Genomic DNA, 19,058 nt, shown 5'->3' on the forward strand with positions numbered 1-19,058 from the left:
AATTATTTTAATATTTGGGAATGACAAAGATCCATATGCATTGATACGGCATTTCTGGAGAACAAAGAACTGATACGCTGCACGTGTTTGTATTCAATTGCCAAAATACAAGTTAAAATAGTTGCACCGGTTTTGAGAATTTTTACAGCAGCAATTATTCCCCTAGAGATTCAGTTGCAGGAAAATGGCATAGGATTTTGGCAAGACTCACTCATTTATCACACTTACACAAGATCTAACACACTGAGTCTTGTCTCCAGATATGCCTGTACTGCGAAAAATGACATAATACAGGTCCCTTGCAGAATTTAATCTCTCAATGTCCAGACTTGTTCTGTTTACTTTTGTAATGTCATAAATTGTAGACATAGTTGTAGCCTATTTTTCCATTTTTTCTTTCCCCTTCCTGAAAAGTGCTCATAAGTTAAACGTGCATGAAATTAGAAGACGTGCTTTTAGTATTGTCTTTAAAGAAAATCCTTCAAATGCCTCCCCCCAAAAAAAACATTACAACATTGCTTAGGATTACCTATTTATTTATTTCAGTTAAAACAAACATACAATGTTTCATTGAAACTGTGTTGCACTCCCTGCCAACAACTGTAGCTAGACTGTTGGCCTCTAACAATACAGTGGCTATTTACATATGTACACGGATGTACCGTAAGGTTGCCTGAATTTGGTGGCCTAACTAATACGTTAGATCATAAAAGCTGTTAAGTTGCTGGATTCAGGAAATAGTAACATCCATGGTAAATTTTAGAGGAAAAGTATACATGAACCTGAACGATGCTTTTTATGGACCCAAGTGACTCCTGTGTTTATTGCAACATATACATTTGTAATAAATACAATTTTAGTGTTTTCTTACACACCTTAGGTGTAACACATTTCTTCCATTTTTGTAGGCATTACGTTTTGTTGCAAAAGAATCTTTCCTTTGACAGTTGTTATACAGATGTACAACATGAACAACTCCTTGAAACGATGTAACAATCAGTAATGAGAGAGGAATATATACATAAACCCCAGATTCCAAACCTACATTATATACATTATACTTACAGTATATACACACATACAATTTATGTACATAGACTATCATAAATATTGAAAAATAGGTTTAGTTTTAATGGACTAATGTTTTATAAATAACATGTTACATTTATGACTGAAATATCATGGAAGACAGTAATGTCTAACTGAGGTGACAAAACAGTGGTTTAATACTGAAGCTGCTCTTTTAGGTGGTTTGTAATGTAGGTAACTTTTAAGCAGACAGGTTTGAAAAAAAATAGTATCATTAAATAAATCATATGTTGGAAATCAACCCAGCCAAGTGGAACTCAACTGTTGCAGGTGGAGAGTCAGTCATCAAATAATAGAGTGCATAATGTAAAATCTGGAAATTGCTACATTCAGAGAATTAACTGACATGTATGATACATTATGAGGTGTCATCACAAAAATCTTCCTCCTCTCTGGCTGCTGAGAAGGACCATGTAGTAACTTCTCATTTGCACCTCCTTCCTCTTCTATGGTTACTGAGAGAAAGGAGGCTATTTCTCACTAACTTTCATTTTTTTTAAATGCTGGCAAGGGAAGCGCTTCATCCCTCATATGCTACAAATTGCTCAAAGGTAGACAACATTTTAATCCTCCGTTTGTGGAGAGGAGGAAGAAAAGCTGCCAAAGTACTGAGGAGGCACACGCTCAGCACTTCTGTGGAGATCAGGTAACACGGGATAGTTAGCCATGGATGTTAAGTACCTGAGGCAGAGAAGTACCTAAGGAGCGTTGGTCAGTGCTGACTCTAGGATCGTTAATTGCCAGTTGAGTACCACTGAACTAATAATGCAAACAACACAAGAGGAATCTAACTTCTCATTACAGTTTTACACAACAGACTTAGTGACCAGTACTTACAGTCATGCAGAAGCATCAATGCAAAATACCTGCAGGTTTTTTTCATAGATTTTAAATGGCTGGGCAGAGATTGACATTATCTGCCAAACAGTGACCATTGTTTGGATTTGTTCCTGATTAATTCTACAAGAGCAAAAATTCTCAGGCACTGTTTAATCAATGGATTACAGGCCCTTACTTGTTCCCTCTGACACAGCGACCAAGTGGAACTTTGTAAATCAGATTTTTAAAGCATCATGTCGGATGAAGACAGTTGACCACACTGCCATGATTATTTCATTAATAATCTCTATCTAGGCTTTTGTACCCAATATTGTTGTGTTTGAGAACCTCTTATAAACCAAGTATGCTGTTATACAAGTGTTATTTCTCTTCAACCTGGGATAAGAATGAAAGAGTAAACATGCACTAGAAACAAAACAGCTAATCACAACCATACAGCACCTGTTTCATCAGCTAGCTAGCTAGGGCTCATAAGAAACTTACCTATTTCTGAAGCAAACAAGTATGAGATGACTATCCAGTCTATGAGGTTATCTTTAATACTACTATACAGTATAAATTGGAAGAGGAATCCCAGTTGCGTATGCAAAGAGAGTTTGTACCAAGCATGAAATACTGGTGCAGTTATTTTGTGGATTTGACTCAGGAACAGAATAGTCAAGTAATTCAAAATCCAATAATGGATGAGTAATTTGAGAAATACTGTACACTTTTTGAGTATTATACAACTAGTAAACTACATTAGGACCTTTTTGTTTTCCTACAGAGTGTTTCAAGACAGATTGGACAGAAAAAAACCCCGAACATTGCTACAACCAACAATGGACCTTATTAATAGACAGAAATCCAGGAGGGAGTTTTGTATTAATGGCATATGCTCCAGTGCCATTCCGTTTGTATCTACGACAGAAAAAAAACTCAAAAAAGCAAAAACCCCCAAACCCTGTTTTACCCAATTGCACTATTGAGTACCTCAAGAAGGGAAATGTCAACACCATCTTTACGATTTCTAGATTAGCTATACTCTTCTCAAAAGTACCCATTCTAAAGGGTGTTTTTTTTAAAGCTTGAAAACTTGGGTTCCCACCATTTTTGGGAACTAAGGTAACTGTAGTTACTTAAGTAAGCTGACAAATGATTTTCAGGATTAATTTCACTCTACTTTGAACTAAGTGAATTTCATGGAAAGCATTTATAATTAGAGAATTTTGACTTGAATTGGTGCATTTTCTGTTTTGGTCATTAGAGTATTTTTTAAAATAAAAATTTCTTCTAATTATGCCTCTACAGAAAGGCAAACTAGATTTAATTTAGGACATTGATTAAATATTTTTACGAGCTCTTTGTGTTATTCTTTCATTTTTAGAAAAATTTTTCTTAAAGTCAAAATAGTGCTTTTGAGGTCCCATAAGAATTTTTGGTACAAAAAATAATAGTGTTTCTCTCTCTCTCTCTCTCTCTCATTGGTTATTTAAACACTTTGCTGTAAATTAAAGAGTTATTTCTCACATCAAATGGTTCCATTAGGCACATTCAAGTAAAATAACAAAATATCCAACTAACAATGACAAAAGCCAAACATGGCTTGATAAAAGTCTACAGAGAGTTCTGTCCATTCTCTGGAATGGAATAAAGTTGTCACTTCCTTCAGCCAGACACTCATGTGGTTTGATGTTAATATCCACTTCCATCATGCAGAATAGTTTCTTAAAGACAGAGTTCAGGTATTCTACAATCAGAAGAACCATCAACAAAGAATCTGCATTTTAAAGGAAGCCGAATAGCTCATTTTCATTCTCAGTAGGTATCTGAGTGAACACTGGCATTTGAAGTGGAGTATTAGAGATTAAACCAGGACAGTTAATGGCCATCAGATGTAACATTCTGGGTCCAGTCTAGAATAATCAGTGTCATACACCCCGTCATGACAAGTATACCACTCAGAAAGAAGAATGCAGCCTGAAAATAGAAAACACAAAAAGAAGTATTTCAGTTTCTGCTACTATACCCATAAAGTCATGCCCATTTATGGCACAAATGCCATTGCTCATGGAGGACAAAGTAAAAAAGACAAGAGATCACAGTAAACAATAAGGAGCGATCTTTCTCATACCTGGAATCCTTTTTAAAATAAAAAAGTACATTTATTTTCAGTATAGCAAACCTCAACTAAGGGAAATTAATGTAGCTGCTGATACCAGTCAGGCTGTGGCACTGCGCTGACTTAGTTCTGACTCAGTATGTCTAAGACCAGTAAGAGCATCAAGATCAGTCAGGGTGACCCAAATGATCAGTGGAGGTCAGCTTTAATGGGTAAATTACACAAGTAATTCTTGAAAGAAAATTTAAAGGAGAATGACAAGACTTTTTAAATATGGCTCTTAAGGGTAATCTGTTGAAATCTGGTTCTTGTCAGCAACAGAATAACCCAACTATTGTTGAAACTGGGGTTGGGGGTGAGAGAAGTCACTGAAGCAAATTGAGCCTTGTGACGGTTTCCTCCTCAGTTTTGAGTACCTATGCAACTCCCACGTGTTAACTAAGAGAACATTAAATACCAATTCACTGACTACCTTCACCAGAACTTCAAAATTCTTAAGTTGTGAAGAAGGAAACTAAAGTTAGTTAGTTAGTAAGCAAATGTAACTATTACATATTTGTCTATACATACCCCAATCTTTTGCACTGACTTCATTGGTTCCTTCTTCACTAATTTGATATAGAAGGCAGAAGGAAGTATAAAGATCAGCATGGCAGCTGCAGATGCACCTGTATTTAAAAAGCATAGAAATAAATATTCATAAACAGGTAAACATAATTTAATTAGGCTGGAACTGCATTTTCTGAGATTTGAAAAGCTACTTGAACTGACGTGAAAATGCTTACCAATGAATCCAAAGATGTCTCGGATAGTAGGGACAAAGATAACAAGCACGTTGGTAAACACCAGAAGCGCAACTGTAATGGAACAGTGACGCCACCATCTAAACTCCTTTCCTGCCCACAGCAGCTGGGTAATGGAACTGCGGATCTTTTCAAGAAGGGGGGGAGGGGGGGAGGAGGAGTAAAAAAAAGGAAAAAAAGACAGTTAAGTCTTTATTGTGGAAGTCAGTGACTGTCACCTGAATTACACATTCCTTCTGAAAGTATTTTAACATCATTTTCCTGAACACTTCAGATTTTAATAAAAGTTGAAGACATGAAAGTAGTTTTTTTATTTAAATATTTACTTCCCGCACTTGAAAGGCAGCCCTGTGTTTCTAGTCTGTTTCTCTTTTCAGTGATTTAGATTTTCAAAGCCCAGCCAGTAATGGAGAAAACACAAAGGAAAACATCTGGTTTTAGCGAAAATAAATCCCAGGGATTTTTTTAGTGTCTAAGGATGGTACTGAACAATATACACCTAAATGGCCAGAATTCATGTTCACAATTACTTACAAAAACACACTGATTTTTGTAAGCTGATAATACAATAGTGCAAGTACCTTTATAAAAAAAGGGCAATCTGTTCCACTCCCCCAATTAAACCATACCAGGAAAACAATATAATTGAACGTATTTATATCTACTGCTTTGTAAATGTTGAATTATTTAATTTATTTGAATTAACAGTATAGATATATTTCATCAAGCTTATTAGAATAAACTTCCTTTTCCAGTTAGGAGAAAAATTCTATAATGGCACTTGCCAAATCAGTAAATGACTGCAGCAGAACAGGTGATGAAAATAAAAAAAATGGCAGCAAGATTAAAAAAAATAAATTACTTACTGGGAAAATAACTACAGGTACAGTAAGGGTTACAGCCATAAGTACAGCGAGACGCACAATAAGAAGAAGAACATCAGCACCCAGGTAAGCAGAGTAGGTATGAAGCAGTTCTGGTTCAACTTTTCCTATAAAGAAAACAGTATTTTGATTAGATGTAGTTGACATACTTCTCAAACAACCGCTTCTGCTCTAAATCCTAAGCAAATTTTACAGTTACAGCAATATGAATTGAAAACCTCAAGAGCTCCTGTAAGTATGCCTCCATTTTACAGAGGGATAACCTGGAGGCACTGAATCTGTTTTAATCCAATTTTAATCCTGTGCCTTGGGCCTAATTCTACTACTGATCTCCTTTTGTGCGTGCACTTAATAAAAGTATTAAAAAGCCCCCCAACAAACAGTGTATATTTAGAACCCATAGTAAATGCTTGCTTGCTCTAACTTAAAAATAATACTGTGGTTTTGCAGAATGTAATTCAGTTAAAAGAAAGCAGAGAAGGCAATATTCACCATAAAATGTCAGGTATCCAAAGAGAGCAGCCAACAAATACATGAGGAACATGGCAAAGAAAGACACATAGGACACATTCATCATTCTTTTACGGCTTCGGCTGTAAGAAAGAGAAACATTGTTAGCAACGAGAACATACTGTTTCATACTACTTTTGTTTGTTTAGTGAAATTACAGACCCACATCTAACATTTACCTTTTCAGTTCTTCATAGATAGGAAGAATTGCAGGATGGCAGACAAAAGAAAATGTTAGGATTGGGACAGCATAGACAGTCTGAAAAACAGAAGTATCTTTCTTAAGTATCTCAACAGACATCAGAAATTTAGTTTGAAAAATTCATCAGTAGATTTTTCAGTTTTGACTTAGGCATCAGTTTAGTTTTTGATAAAGACTAGCTATTCTTTACAACTGAAACTTTGGCAAAAATTAAAACAAGTAGTTCGTATTTTCTTAAACCCAGACCCCGATGTACCACATATTTTCAAATCTCACTGAAGTCCATGCTGAGCTGAATGTATTTGCATTCAGAATTATGCTCTGCATCTCATAGGCTTAAGCCATTATAGCCTGATCCTGGTATTACACATACTTCTTCCCCGTGTGTGGGGATTCACCACTGTAACTGGGAGCATTCATGAGAGTCAGGGCTTTGTGACTGGGAACTTAAAAGTCTCTTGCAAATCATGGCACACATTTCCCATTTGTATGCTTTTACTATTTACTACTTCTTCTGCAATCTACTTTTTAAAATGCTTTACTAACTTCCTTGAGAAAGCTTGAGAAATGCCGTGCTGAAGAATGAGAGATGCATTTGTTGACACTCATCTCAGGCAGGCACCTCAAGCTCCTCTAATTTCTGTGTATTTGGAGTGTGGAAACACCCAGTCTACAGAAGGTAAACGGTGCCTAACTCTACTGGAACAGAAAGTCTTAGCATATACCAAGTTTACAACTGGGCAATTACTCGAACGAAAAATGACCTACTTTATCTGCTATGTACTGAGTCTTTCTTAGTTATTTTCAACAGAGAGTCTGATTTTTAGTCAGTTACCTGTGAATTGAAGATGAAATATTTTGGCTTGCACACATCATCACTTGTTATGTTTTCATCTACCAAAGGTGCCAGTGTCACATTTATTAATGTCATGTTCATGATGTCACTGTCCATAGGACAAGGAATCTGAAACATCTTCCAAATTACCTAGAAATAAAGTAACAGTAAAAACATGGCTTTAACTAATGCAGTATGTGAAACTTTTCAGAAACTGTGTTTAGTTTCACTCTGAAATGCAGTTTTACAAGCACTGGAAGTCTACAAGATTATACTTACAACAATCAGAAAGAAGACCATGCAAAGTAAGGAAAAGCCGCTGGTATACCCCAAATATCCTGTGTTCAAAAAAGATAAAAAAATTGTAAGGTACAATAAACAGAAACACCATTCAAGTCATAACATTATGATAAAATATATTCTGTCAGCGATCTCTTTAGATTGCTATTTTCTTAAGCGTTACATAGAACAAGTTAATTATTCATTGACTTTCTGCTAATCTCAACCCACATCTCAGAAGTTCTCAAAGACATACTAGGGTCTGTACATACAGTGACTCTGTAGTATTAAAACTTACCAAAAAACCCCCACAACATAAAAACCCACACCATCAACTATGTGAATTGTTTATTATATACTAAGAATGATTATAGGATTAATTCTAATAGAATGTACTATAAGATAACTTAGCATCCCTTCTGTTTTTATTGATTCACTTAATTTGTAGAAAATAGTAACTTGAGAAAGTAATTCACATTGAGACTCTCAGCAAGGTTCCACTACAGGATTCTCTGAACAAATACTTTGTTAACTAAATTATTCACATACATCACTGAATTACAGCCATTTCAGATAAAGCAACTGGTATGAATATTCTGCTACTGCTTGGGATCTAGAATGAAAAAAGTGACTTCTATTTGCATTGCAAAGACTATTTAACTGTCAAGGGCTAGCATCCCTATTCTTTTGAGACTGTTACAGGATAGCTAATAACAGTATCACGCTATTTCACTACTGACCAAAATAGGTCAAACCGTGATAAAAACACAAACAGAAAGTTACTGTTGAACCTTGCTCTAAGCTACCCTATCTATTGTCCTTTTGTTTTTCATAAGAACATCTGTAACTTAAGATACTTGTCTTGGTCTTTTTTTTCCTCCCCTCTTTTTTTATTTTTTTTTAAGTAGACTGACAGCAATTTCCTAAACACTGATTAGTCCCAAGAGCCAAGTTTGGAGACAGCTGTTAATTCACATAGTACTTCAAGACTCAAACGTTGCATCAATCCATTTCCCCACAGTATTTTCAATGCATTTTTTTTTTTTGATTGTACTGCTTACCTAAATTTTTCAGTAAGGACAGGGGAAGAATGAGGATGACAGACACCAGCAGCACTAAATAGTCGCCATTAAGATACCATTCTCTGCAGAAAAAAGGTAGCATTTGTAAGTAATTGAAGTATTTAAAAATTACAACATTTGCAGTTTAATCTTCACTCTTATCTTCTCCCACAACATATGGCTTCTTAAAAAAAATGTAGTACCTGATGTTACCAAGGATTAGCATTCAACTTACTATATGGCCCTAAAGCACCTTCTTATCTCACCCCAAACCTGCATTGTGCCTTTCCTTTAGTGTCCTTTTCAGATGCATATTAATTTTAGAAAGTCAGAAGACAGGTAAGTAAATGACTGGTTGGAAAAAAAGTCAACTGGGATAAATCATGGAAAAATAGTAATTTGCTTAAATGTTGGTTCCCAACTCTCCAGATGTATTAAAATATTGCAGGGCCCCAGCAGGGTGGTGATCCACTTTTAACGGAAATAAAATTCTGTTGGGTACCCTGCGGGAGTTAAAGAAGAACAGGTGAGGGCTGGAATTCAGGCAGTAACTCAAGCCCACTGGCTGAGAAAGCTCCAACAAGCACTGGGAGTCTTTTGGAAGCACATTTAGTCCCTTTCTGTAGGGGAACTATGATAAGAACCTCAGAAGATTTTTTCCTTCAGATAATTTTTGCCATTTATTCTGTAAGAAGCAGCAGATATTTATTGACAAAATATTTTGGAGTGTTAGAAGATTAACATCTTCCTTTGAAACACAGAAAAACAAAGATAGATCTGTGTAAATATAATGCAATTTCACTGAACTAACAGAAAAAAATTGAGTATTTAATTGTGGCAGGGTAACTGCTTTCTTCATCTGTCCTGCAGGAACATCCTATATGCTTTAAGCAATTCAAGTAACACCAAGCATTTATTCCCAAATATTAATACTTTGCATATCCTCTTATGGTATCAGCTAATACTGTTTTTTTTTTTTTTTTTTTTTTTTTAAATGGACTGTCTACTATTTAGGTAAACAAAGAAAAATTAATGACCCAATTGGAAATTTGTGCATTCAAACTCACATTGCTGAATTATAAGCCTACATATGCTAGGGGAAATATGGAATAACTTTATAACAGACTTGCTCTGGATTTATGTAATAAATGCAGAAACAACTTGGTCATCCCTTTCTCCAGTTTCATCTGGGATAACTAGATGTAAAAAATGAATTTTAGGAAGTTCAGATGTGTGGGATATTAATGTCATGTACCTTTTGTTCCCTTTTTAAAGATTTAGTAGTCTTGTGGTAAATTTAAAAGAAGTCACAGCACAGAGATTCCTTGCATTTGATACAGTCATAAAAACGCACACTGTTATTGTGTATGCATCACATGAAGGCCATCCTGACTTTCAGACCAAGGACTTACAAGTTTTTCTGTGCTGAAGAGTAAAGAATGGGATTGCACAGCTTTAAAATACAGTTGAGTATTTTAAAAATTGCTAAATGAATTTTAATAATAGAGCTAGTATTTGTAACATTGTCTCAGAATTCCAGAATATTTTCTTCTACAGTAAGCATTAGTTTGGGACATTTAAACAGGTAAGTGCTTACATTTTAGGCACCAGGCTGCCAGAGTGGAATCCATGCCAATGGTAGCCACCCAGACTCCCCTAAGCAACGCATGGAGAGAGCCAGTTAAATGGGGTCCACAATTGCCAGAGCACTGAGAAAAGATTTACTTTAAATCAGTGTACAGCTACCTAGTACCAGCCAACAAGAAAACAGTGAAGATACGTATCTCAATTTCTGAATTTTGTCTGCCAGATTTGCAGAGCAGCAGCTGTATCCAGTGAGATTTGCAGCCTTTAATTTTCCCTCTTGAACTGCAACAGATTTTGAATCCTTCTCTGAATATGGGACATTTAAAGATACTTGCCTCCAAGCCCCCTTGTAAGTATTGGCTACTCCAGGGACTTTCTTAACAAGTGGAAAATAAGGACTTGAATTCAGCCAAAGGAGGGAGATGAACCTTCCCAGGAAAGAATTTATAAACATTACTCTATTAAGTAAATAAGGTGAGTGCATTCTTTTGAGTACATTTAAAAAAAAAAAAAAAAAAAGAAAAAAAAGATGGCTAGCACTGTTGTCACAACAATATATATCAGCAAGCTGTATGAACACCACCAAATGGCTTGAACCCCTTGGGGAACACAGGCGGAAAAATGCCTACCTTCTGAACTCAGGCTTAGGTGTAAGTTGGAGTCTTGAGCTGCTCAGCCCTCTCAAGACTGGGACACTTCAGGACAAGGCACAGAAGTACAACTCTGAAGAGTGAGATTTATAGCACTTAACTCTATCCATCTGAAGTCAGGCATCTTGTTTTAGATAGCTGTTTTTACACACCTTCTCAATATAGAGTGATATGATAAATCGCTCTCTGGAGATGCCCAAAACAGGCGTCTAAGCCAGGTGCACTGAACTGACCACTACAGAGGAGCACCTTTCTCCACAGATCATACAAAGTAATGATGAGCTCAAAATCTAACTTTCAGACAGTATGGTTAGATGAAATGAACCCTACCCAAGGCACCCACTTCTAAAGCCAAGCAGGAAAGCCACTACAGAGTCAAGGTGTCTCCAGGGCTAAATGGCAATGTGTCCACCGTTTTAGTCTTGGGCATATAAACTCTGTTTTAGTTTAATGTTTAGTCCCCATGTCTTTTTGGGAACTGTTCCTTAAAACATTCATTGCGTAACTGCACCTTACTCTTACATTTAATCACTTCCCACAATATTACCCCTAGAAAACCAAAATATTCAGTCTAAACCAGTTGGAATGCAGTAAGAAAAAAAAAAAGAAGCAACCATAACCACATTTACCTTTCCTTATCGAGAGTATGCACTGACTGGTACATACATTAACTTACCTGATGTTCTTTAGAGAACAACTTTCTGTAATATGATGCAATACCTTTATTTTTCTACACTTTTCCCAGGACAGGGTGGATCTAAATGAAGTAGAACACTCAGGGGAAGGGCAAACTTACTGTATCTCTGTCTGAGTAAGAAGCTACCCTATGATGTACCGAACGTGGTCTTCATATAAAAATATATACAGTCTCCGTATTTGTTTCTCCTAATAGTTTCTCTGATGAGGAGTTCTAACACCTACCCTGTGGTCTCTTCGATGTTCATAAATGTCTTGATGACCAATGGTAACTCATATTTCACTATGAAGAGGTAGCTTGACATAGCTGTAGGTGAATAACATCATAGATCATTACAAATATAGAATATGCCACAAGATGCAAGAATCACATAACATGTTTCATAACTTCACTTGAACACAAGCAGTTACTGAACACATGTTGTGTGAAAAAAAGTCTCCAAGAATAAGTAGGGAACAATTACTATTGACAGTACAGACATTTTAAGATCTTGTCCTCACCTCCAATGTTCTGCATTGTAATTGATCCAGAAGCAGCAAGTTTTCCAGCCATACCAAATGCCTTCATTCCCAACTGTTCATACAATAAAGATCCTAAAAGAAAACAAAATAATTCATTGGAAGGGTGTGTTTCGCAAAGATACCATATAAAACAAATACCATGTGTTTGTAAAATAGTAGTTTGCCATACCTCCTTCATTGGCAGTCTTCAAAAGGAGATGCACTGAATACAAAGAAAATATTGAGACAAACAGCAGGAGTATCCTGAGGGGAGAAAAACATGCAAATTTTTTAATAGCCATAAATGACTTATTGTAACCTTATTAAATAAAAGCGGATCAAACATAAAAATTAATCATATTAAAATATTATCTGGAAAAAAATGTAGATTCTAAGGCCAGCTAAAACTGTTCTGAAAACCCAATTAATGCCTGGTTTAGAAAGGATTTTATACTAAAATGCATTTCACTGGCATACAGAGAAATTCTAGTGTAGGATTAAACAACACTTACATTCAGTGTAAGGTGGCATAAGCACCAGCAAGTGTCAGGCCATTATAATTGGCTCCATTTTACATATATAACTTAACAAAGTATCAGTGTGAATGGGTTTGTATTATTGTAAGAAACTGTATTTCTCCTGTCTTCCTATCCTTGTTCAACAATGTGTTATGAATCTATTGAGCATCGAGTTCTGACTAACTGTAGCTAAAATGAAGATTATCTCTTGGTCTTACACAAATCAGCTTTTCAGCTTAAACCTGCGTTATGTCTTTTTTATATAAAGATGAAACTGCAAAAGCCTTAAAGAACTGACTGAAAATTCAGACGTATTGAGAGCTGTGTCTTCAAATGAAAATACATATTTGTTGTAACTAAAAAAAAGAACACTTTCTTTGCTCAAAAGTTACTCTTCATGTGTGCTTACATGGGAATTGCTAGTGGCTTGTTTATCTTCCCCACAGCTTTTGCATGCAACATGTATTATTTCCAGAAGTACATTTGCAACATGTAAAATTCAGATCTCTCAACAACAAATCTCCCACAACAAATGCACTTCCTGGAGCGGCACACTAGGGGGGACTTCTCAGCTGCTGAAGAACACAGTGGAAAATTACAACACATTCAAAAAAACCCTGGCCTTTCTTACACCAATACAAGCATTCTGCTTTACAGGAAACCTAAGAATCAGCACATCTGCTCAAAAATGGCAAGCTCCATTTAGGGTTCCCAGAGTACTCTTTACATTTCCTTTTGTGTCATTTTTAACATCAGCGAAATTAGTAAACACAGCACAAAGAACTGGAAACAAGAACATCTGATAAAAGCTTCACAGATCTGTACAAGGAATTCAGGAAACTTGTGTTACTATGCCAATTCAACACCAACACATGCACACAAATAAACCTCTGTATTTCTGACATGTAGAGATTAACCAGGATTTAATTCAGCCATCAACTAGACACAGCACAGCGAGATACGCAAGGGTTACATTTCATTAAAACAGCACAGATCCTGGCCCCCTGTCCTAACCTCGAATGGCTGCCTACAGTGTTGACAAGACCAGTCAGCAAACTCATCTCGAAGCTCACTCAGTTTCTGGCTTCCCGACCGTATCATTCATTTATTTATTGCTGACACAAGTGACAAGTCACAGCACTGACACAAGTGGCTCCACACAGTCTTCAAAGAATTTACTGCTTTGATCAACTGCATCTGGATCTGAATCTGTAACTTAGTTATTAAAGGATGTCTGTAATGCCCTCAGCATCATCATAAATCCTCAGTATCATCAGTGATTGTCTGCTTTCCTGCCTTGGAACTATACAAACTACACTAAGTTTTGAAAGGTAACAAGCTAGTTTATCTTTGAATCGGTACTAACGCAAATAGATCTGAATGCAGTATTCTGGAAATGAAAGGTAACTAAACAACCTCAGCACCCAGTTGTTAAATTGACAGTTTTGAACATTTTTTTCTTCAGAAAAAAGGACCCCCATTATATGCAAATCTATTCAAATACCTAACCTTAGATTCTTTTTTCCTCTCCTCAGAGATGTTCTAACACGCATTATGCTATTATCTCAAATGTGCTGCAGAACTTTAGAGCATGATACTGATGTGTAGAGAGATACAAGTCTCCCTTCTGAATTCATGCTGCTAAGTTGTTAATTCAGTTTAGCACCATCTAACTAAGTGAAAGTCTTCGCAAAAAATTAACAGATCACCACATATTTAAAAGAAAATCCTTTAGATCAAAACTTTACACACTGGTGGTTTCCTCAGGAAACTTGAACACCACCCTGATATACTGTGAAAAATCTGAAAGGAGATGTGACCTACAACTTTCTGGAAATCTGGCAATAGATTAAGGCAAATTTCGAACTAAACATCACCCTTCACTTGTTCTTGAACATTCAGCACATTTATTTATTTCCAGGATAAAAATAGAGCGTTCCTTTAAACATATCCACAGATTCCCATTTGCACTCAAGTCATTGATATTACATGTTGTGTGAGCTGACCTCACTCCAATATATGAAAAATGTACTTTCCAAAAGACATTTAGAAACACCGTACATAATTGTTTCCTCATGCCATTTTCAATTACATTACTATAGTCTTGTCACACACCAGAAAGCTTTTGCCAATATAGACATACCAATAAAGGTATGCTGGTTATTCCTCATCCCTCCCTTGCAGGAAGACAGTGATTTTTATAGGTGTAGCTGAAACCAGTTCCCTGAATTGAGTAAAAGCACAGCAATAAAAAGGATTTCCTTATCGGTGTTGAGTACTTCGTACCTCTGTAATCACAACTATGTCAACTGAGATCACGTCCCTGAATGATAGGACCGGGCCACTTTAAGAGTAGACATGGCCAGACTTGCAAGAGACAAATAAAATAACCCTCCTCCGTCTACATTTTTCTTTTAACTCTCTACAGCCTGATCCTGTACTTTTTGTGCAATCATGACTTCCACTAATTGACAAGTTTCTGTTATTCATTTCAACGAGTAAATTCTGAAGGAAAAGGCTAATACAGACTTCAGTCTGTTGAGCAGCACCTCTCTTTTCCGCTTCAACAATGGAATTTTCGGGGGAAGTCTATCAGTTATTCATTGAAAAACTACAGCTAAGTAAAGGAAAATTCACTGTAAAATATGTTTTTTGCAGAACTTCCAATGAATCTGTTTAATTTTTGCAAGTCCTTCTGAATGTATCACAGTATCTTAAACAAGCCATAAAACCTAAAACGCAATTCAGCATCTACGGCAATGACTGGGTATTTTGTAAAGGTCATATTCTTACATCAAGCATTTTTCCATTACTAATTACACAGCAGAAAGATTTTTTTTTGATGAACCAAAAGATACTTACACAAAAAGAGCAATTCCAGTGTTAGCCATGGCATACGAAAGACCAAGGATACCACTACCCACAATAGCATTGCTCAGATTAAATACTGACATCCCAAAGGAAGTAGTACCCGGATGCTGAGAAAAAGGAGATAGGTAGTAATTAATAGAAAGTTATCACTTATTTTAGAATTAAAACAAGCTTTTTTTGTTTTTTGAAACGTCATTGCTATGTACTTACATACTGAGTTTCATATTTCTTCTTTCCAAGATTGGAGTCGAGCAAGAAATTTTGATTTTCTGGATCAATATCCGCATAGTGGCTGTAGAAAACATTGCATCATTAGTGACTATCACGGGCAGCTCGCATACTCACTTCCCGCTCAGCATTTCCAAGCCACTTCAAAGGGAAAGGAGAAAACCAACGGAATGACCCAGAAAGAACCACCCCACCTGCTCTGCCCAGTACACAAAGCATTGCGCGTGTTGACGTCCGCAGTCGTTTCCGTGTTTCTGTCACGCGTGACCACACGCAGCACCTCCAGACCCGAGGCGGCGTTTTTAATCAAAGCTGAAGCGGGCTGCGGCCGCCCGCCCCCGGGGCGGCGGAGCTCCCTCACCTCTTCATGGCGGCCGGCTTGGTGGGGTAGGGGTAGCTGAAGTCGTTGCTGTTGGAGCTGTAGCTGCTGCTGTCCTCGTCGGGGGAGATGTTGAACTTGCCCATCTCGGCGCTGCTCATGGCGGCGAAGGTGCCGGGGGCCGGGGCTCGGCGGCCGCGCTTTTGTCCTTGGCGGCGGGGCTCGCCGCGCCTGCGGAGGTGGGAGGCGACGTCAGTGCCGCAGCGGGCGCCGCGGCCCGTCACGTGGCCAGCGCGCGCCCGCGGCTCGGCGGCCCCCGCCCGCCGTCGAGTGGAAAAGTACCAGGCGCGCGGGGCCGGGGGCGCGCGAGGCGGGGGGCGCGGGCAGACAAAGGTGAGCCCCGCGGCGGGGCGGGGGCGCTGCCGCCGCCGGGACCACGGTACCTGCAGCGGCGCCAGGGACCGGGCCGAGGTAGCGGCACCGCCACGCCGCACTCTTCTCCCCCCGCCCCGCCCGCCCCGATAGCGGAGACTGATGCAACACTGATGGGCGATTGTCACAGTGGCTGCCGGAGCCTCCCGTCCCGCGGCCGCCTCCGTGTTTACCTCCCTCCCTCCCTGCCGGCGACACCGGGCATCCCGGCGTTTTCAATGGAAAAATGCAAATCGGTCACGGCACTGCACCGCGCCGCAGCCTGGGGTTTTTCCACCGTCCTGGCATGCAGCAGCCGCGCGTCCGGGCAGAGCCCGGCAGGGTGCTGGGCGGCAAGCCGGGGGGCTGCCGCCAGACAAAGCCGCGCCGCGTCCGAAAACTCGCCCCGTTCCTCCAGGCGGCCGTGTTAACGGCCGGCACCCGCCGCCGCGCCGTACCTTCTCCGCAGGAGCTTGAAAGCGAGGTTTCCTCCCAAAGCCTCGCAGTAAGGAGATGCTCCTCTCTCGGCGGCTCCCCTTCTTGCAAGAGGACAAACCCTTAACTATAAAACGTCAGCGCAAACGGAACCCTAAATAAATAAAGTTACAAAAAAAATCACTTAAAAAAGCCAGCGGTATAAAAGGGAAAGAAAGTGTCGTGTCCCCGGCGCTGTGGCGGAGGCGTGCGGAGCGCAGCGGCGGCGTCGCTCCCGGTCTGACGGCCCCCTCGGGGCGCCGCCGCTCTTCAGGCAGGAATGCGGGCGCGTCATCGCGGAGGGGCGCGGCGCCCGCCCGCCGCCGCGCCGCCCCCCGCCCTGCCCGGCTGACCCTCGGCCGCCGCCCGGGCCGGGGTGCGGGGGGGGCAGCGGCGCGTTAGGGCGCGCCCCGCTGAGGGGTGGAAGCCGGTCGTCGGCGTGTGCCCAGCGGGGGGTCGGGAGCGGGGCCGCCAGCACATGACAGCGGGCGTTGCGCCGTCAGCTGCCCCCGAACAGCTGGGGGCAATTGCGTTTCACAGCGGAGACAGGATGCTGGCGGGCATGTCAAGAGCGCCCTGGCTGAAAGGTGTTTCCACCCGCCCGGTGCGGCATCTGCAGCGTGACTGCAACACCGCGTACCAACCCGCCGCGGAGGCTTCCTGCCCGTTTCCACCCGGTGCCTGCCTTCGGCGCGCTCCCGGGCTCCAGCTCTGGCGTTTCCCAGCAGCTTGGTGCATGACAGGGGATGAGGTGCCACCGACCCATAGCTACTCGCTGCAGTCACTTGCTATTTTTAATGCACGAGCAAGCAGTGATGCACGTGCAAGCCCGGATCCCGGGGGCAGCTGAAAGGCTCCCCGAGCGTTTCCTCCGGGAAGTGATCCGGAATGACGGCCTCCCCCTAGTGATGCGATGCAGGATAAACCCCACTTTAGGGAAGAGAGGGGGAAAATTAACATCCTGCTCCGTTTTCCTCAGGTAATCGCTCCAGAAACTTTTTGAGGGCTTTGCTGCTTGATCCCCCGCGGACGGGGGCCGTGGGGCTTTCCTCTTCGCCCCAACCCCTCGCACACCCGCAGCGAGGCTGCAGCTCCGGAGGGCACTGGGCACGGGCAGCGGGGGACCGCTTGGCCCCCATTCCTGGAGGCGGGTTTCTGAGACAGGCCCCCGCCCCAGTCGCGCTGTCCCTGCGACAGCTGCACACTCCCACGCGAGTCTCGTGCTGCCAGCCTTGAGCCTGGCGGATGCCCGGCCAGCGAGTCGTTTCGCCCCTCAGTGTTCTCTCCCTCCCTCCCTTCGTGGCATCGAGAACGCGTGGAGAGCGCGAGAGGCGGCTGACAGGCCCGACTGCCTGTCCTGGGGTCAGGGCGGCCGCGGGCACACGGCAGCGGCTTCCACCCTCGAAGGGGCAGCGAAGCCCCTCACCGCCACCCGCGCTTCTGGCCCCACTTAAGCGCACGCGGCCCCTGGGCTCTGCCGGGGGGCACGAGGTTTCCCTGAGGCGAGACCGCGCGGGAGGACTTGGTCCGCACGCCCCGCTGGCCTGTTGCGGGCCCCCGACGGCGGAGGCTCTGCCCCGCGCCTGCCGTCGGGGCGAGCGAGGAGCCGCCGGCCCGGCGCGAGGCGGCGGCAATCCGACCGTTAGTACTGCAGAACGTTCTAGAGCGCCCCCGCCGCAGGGGGCGGGGGGGCGGGGCCCAGCGAGGGCACGCGCAGGAGATGCGGAGCCGAAAATTTTCCATCACTGCAGTTCCCCCCCCGCCTCCATCCGGCATGTGACGTCAGCCCCCCCCCCCCCCAATCCCAGCGTGTGAGGCGGCGGGGCGGGGCCGGTTGTGCTGCGGGGCGGGGCCGGTTTGCTGCGCTGCGGCGCCTTCCCGCGCAGCCCCGGGGTAGGGACGGGCGGCGGTGGCCGTGGCCGCGGCGTCGCACCTGCTTCCGCAGGGGGCCGGTGCTGCAGGGTATGTGGCCGCCCGGACCGGGGCGGCCTCGGCCCGGCTCGGGGTCAGGCCGGTGTCGCCTCTGGGTTTCTGCCGCGCCGCTCCTGGCCTCGGCCGGGCGCTGTGAGGGGCCGGGCGGGCGCAGCTGGGCCGGCGGGGCTGGCCCCGAGCCGCCGGCAGTGTGTCCTGGGGGGCGGTGGTCGAGCACCGGCCGCCCGGTGGCGCGGTTTGAAACCGCCCCGCAGGTCAGCTCAGGGC

General features: G+C 42.0%; 1 protein-coding gene across 2 annotated transcripts; it reads right to left on the minus strand.

The window, feature by feature from the left end:
* Nucleotides 1-519: 519 nt before the first annotated feature.
* On the minus strand, nt 520-16,935 carry SLC38A2 (solute carrier family 38 member 2). 2 transcript variants are annotated; one of them, XM_059815926.1, is made up of 15 exons: nt 16,844-16,935; nt 16,017-16,205; nt 15,638-15,719; nt 15,419-15,534; nt 12,229-12,302; nt 12,039-12,131; nt 11,763-11,844; nt 8,605-8,687; nt 7,544-7,602; nt 7,265-7,414; nt 6,407-6,486; nt 6,210-6,310; nt 5,700-5,824; nt 4,601-4,960; nt 520-3,888 (listed from the first exon to the last, which is right to left on the minus strand). In XM_059815926.1, the coding sequence occupies exons 2-15, from the start codon at nt 16,133-16,135 to the stop codon at nt 3,790-3,792; spliced, it is 1,623 nt and encodes a 540-aa protein (XP_059671909.1). In that variant the 5' UTR covers nt 16,136-16,205; nt 16,844-16,935; the 3' UTR covers nt 520-3,789. The 2 variants fall into 2 exon arrangements, with proteins under 2 accessions (XP_059671909.1, XP_059671908.1); XM_059815925.1 differs by lacking the exon at nt 16,844-16,935 and having other exon boundaries at nt 4,601-4,698; nt 4,816-4,960; nt 16,017-16,159.
* Nucleotides 16,936-19,058: the final 2,123 nt, after the last annotated feature.

The sequence above is a fragment of the Gavia stellata genome, chromosome 4, assembly GCF_030936135.1.
Source record: "Gavia stellata isolate bGavSte3 chromosome 4, bGavSte3.hap2, whole genome shotgun sequence".
Lineage (NCBI taxonomy): Eukaryota > Metazoa > Chordata > Aves > Gaviiformes > Gaviidae > Gavia > Gavia stellata.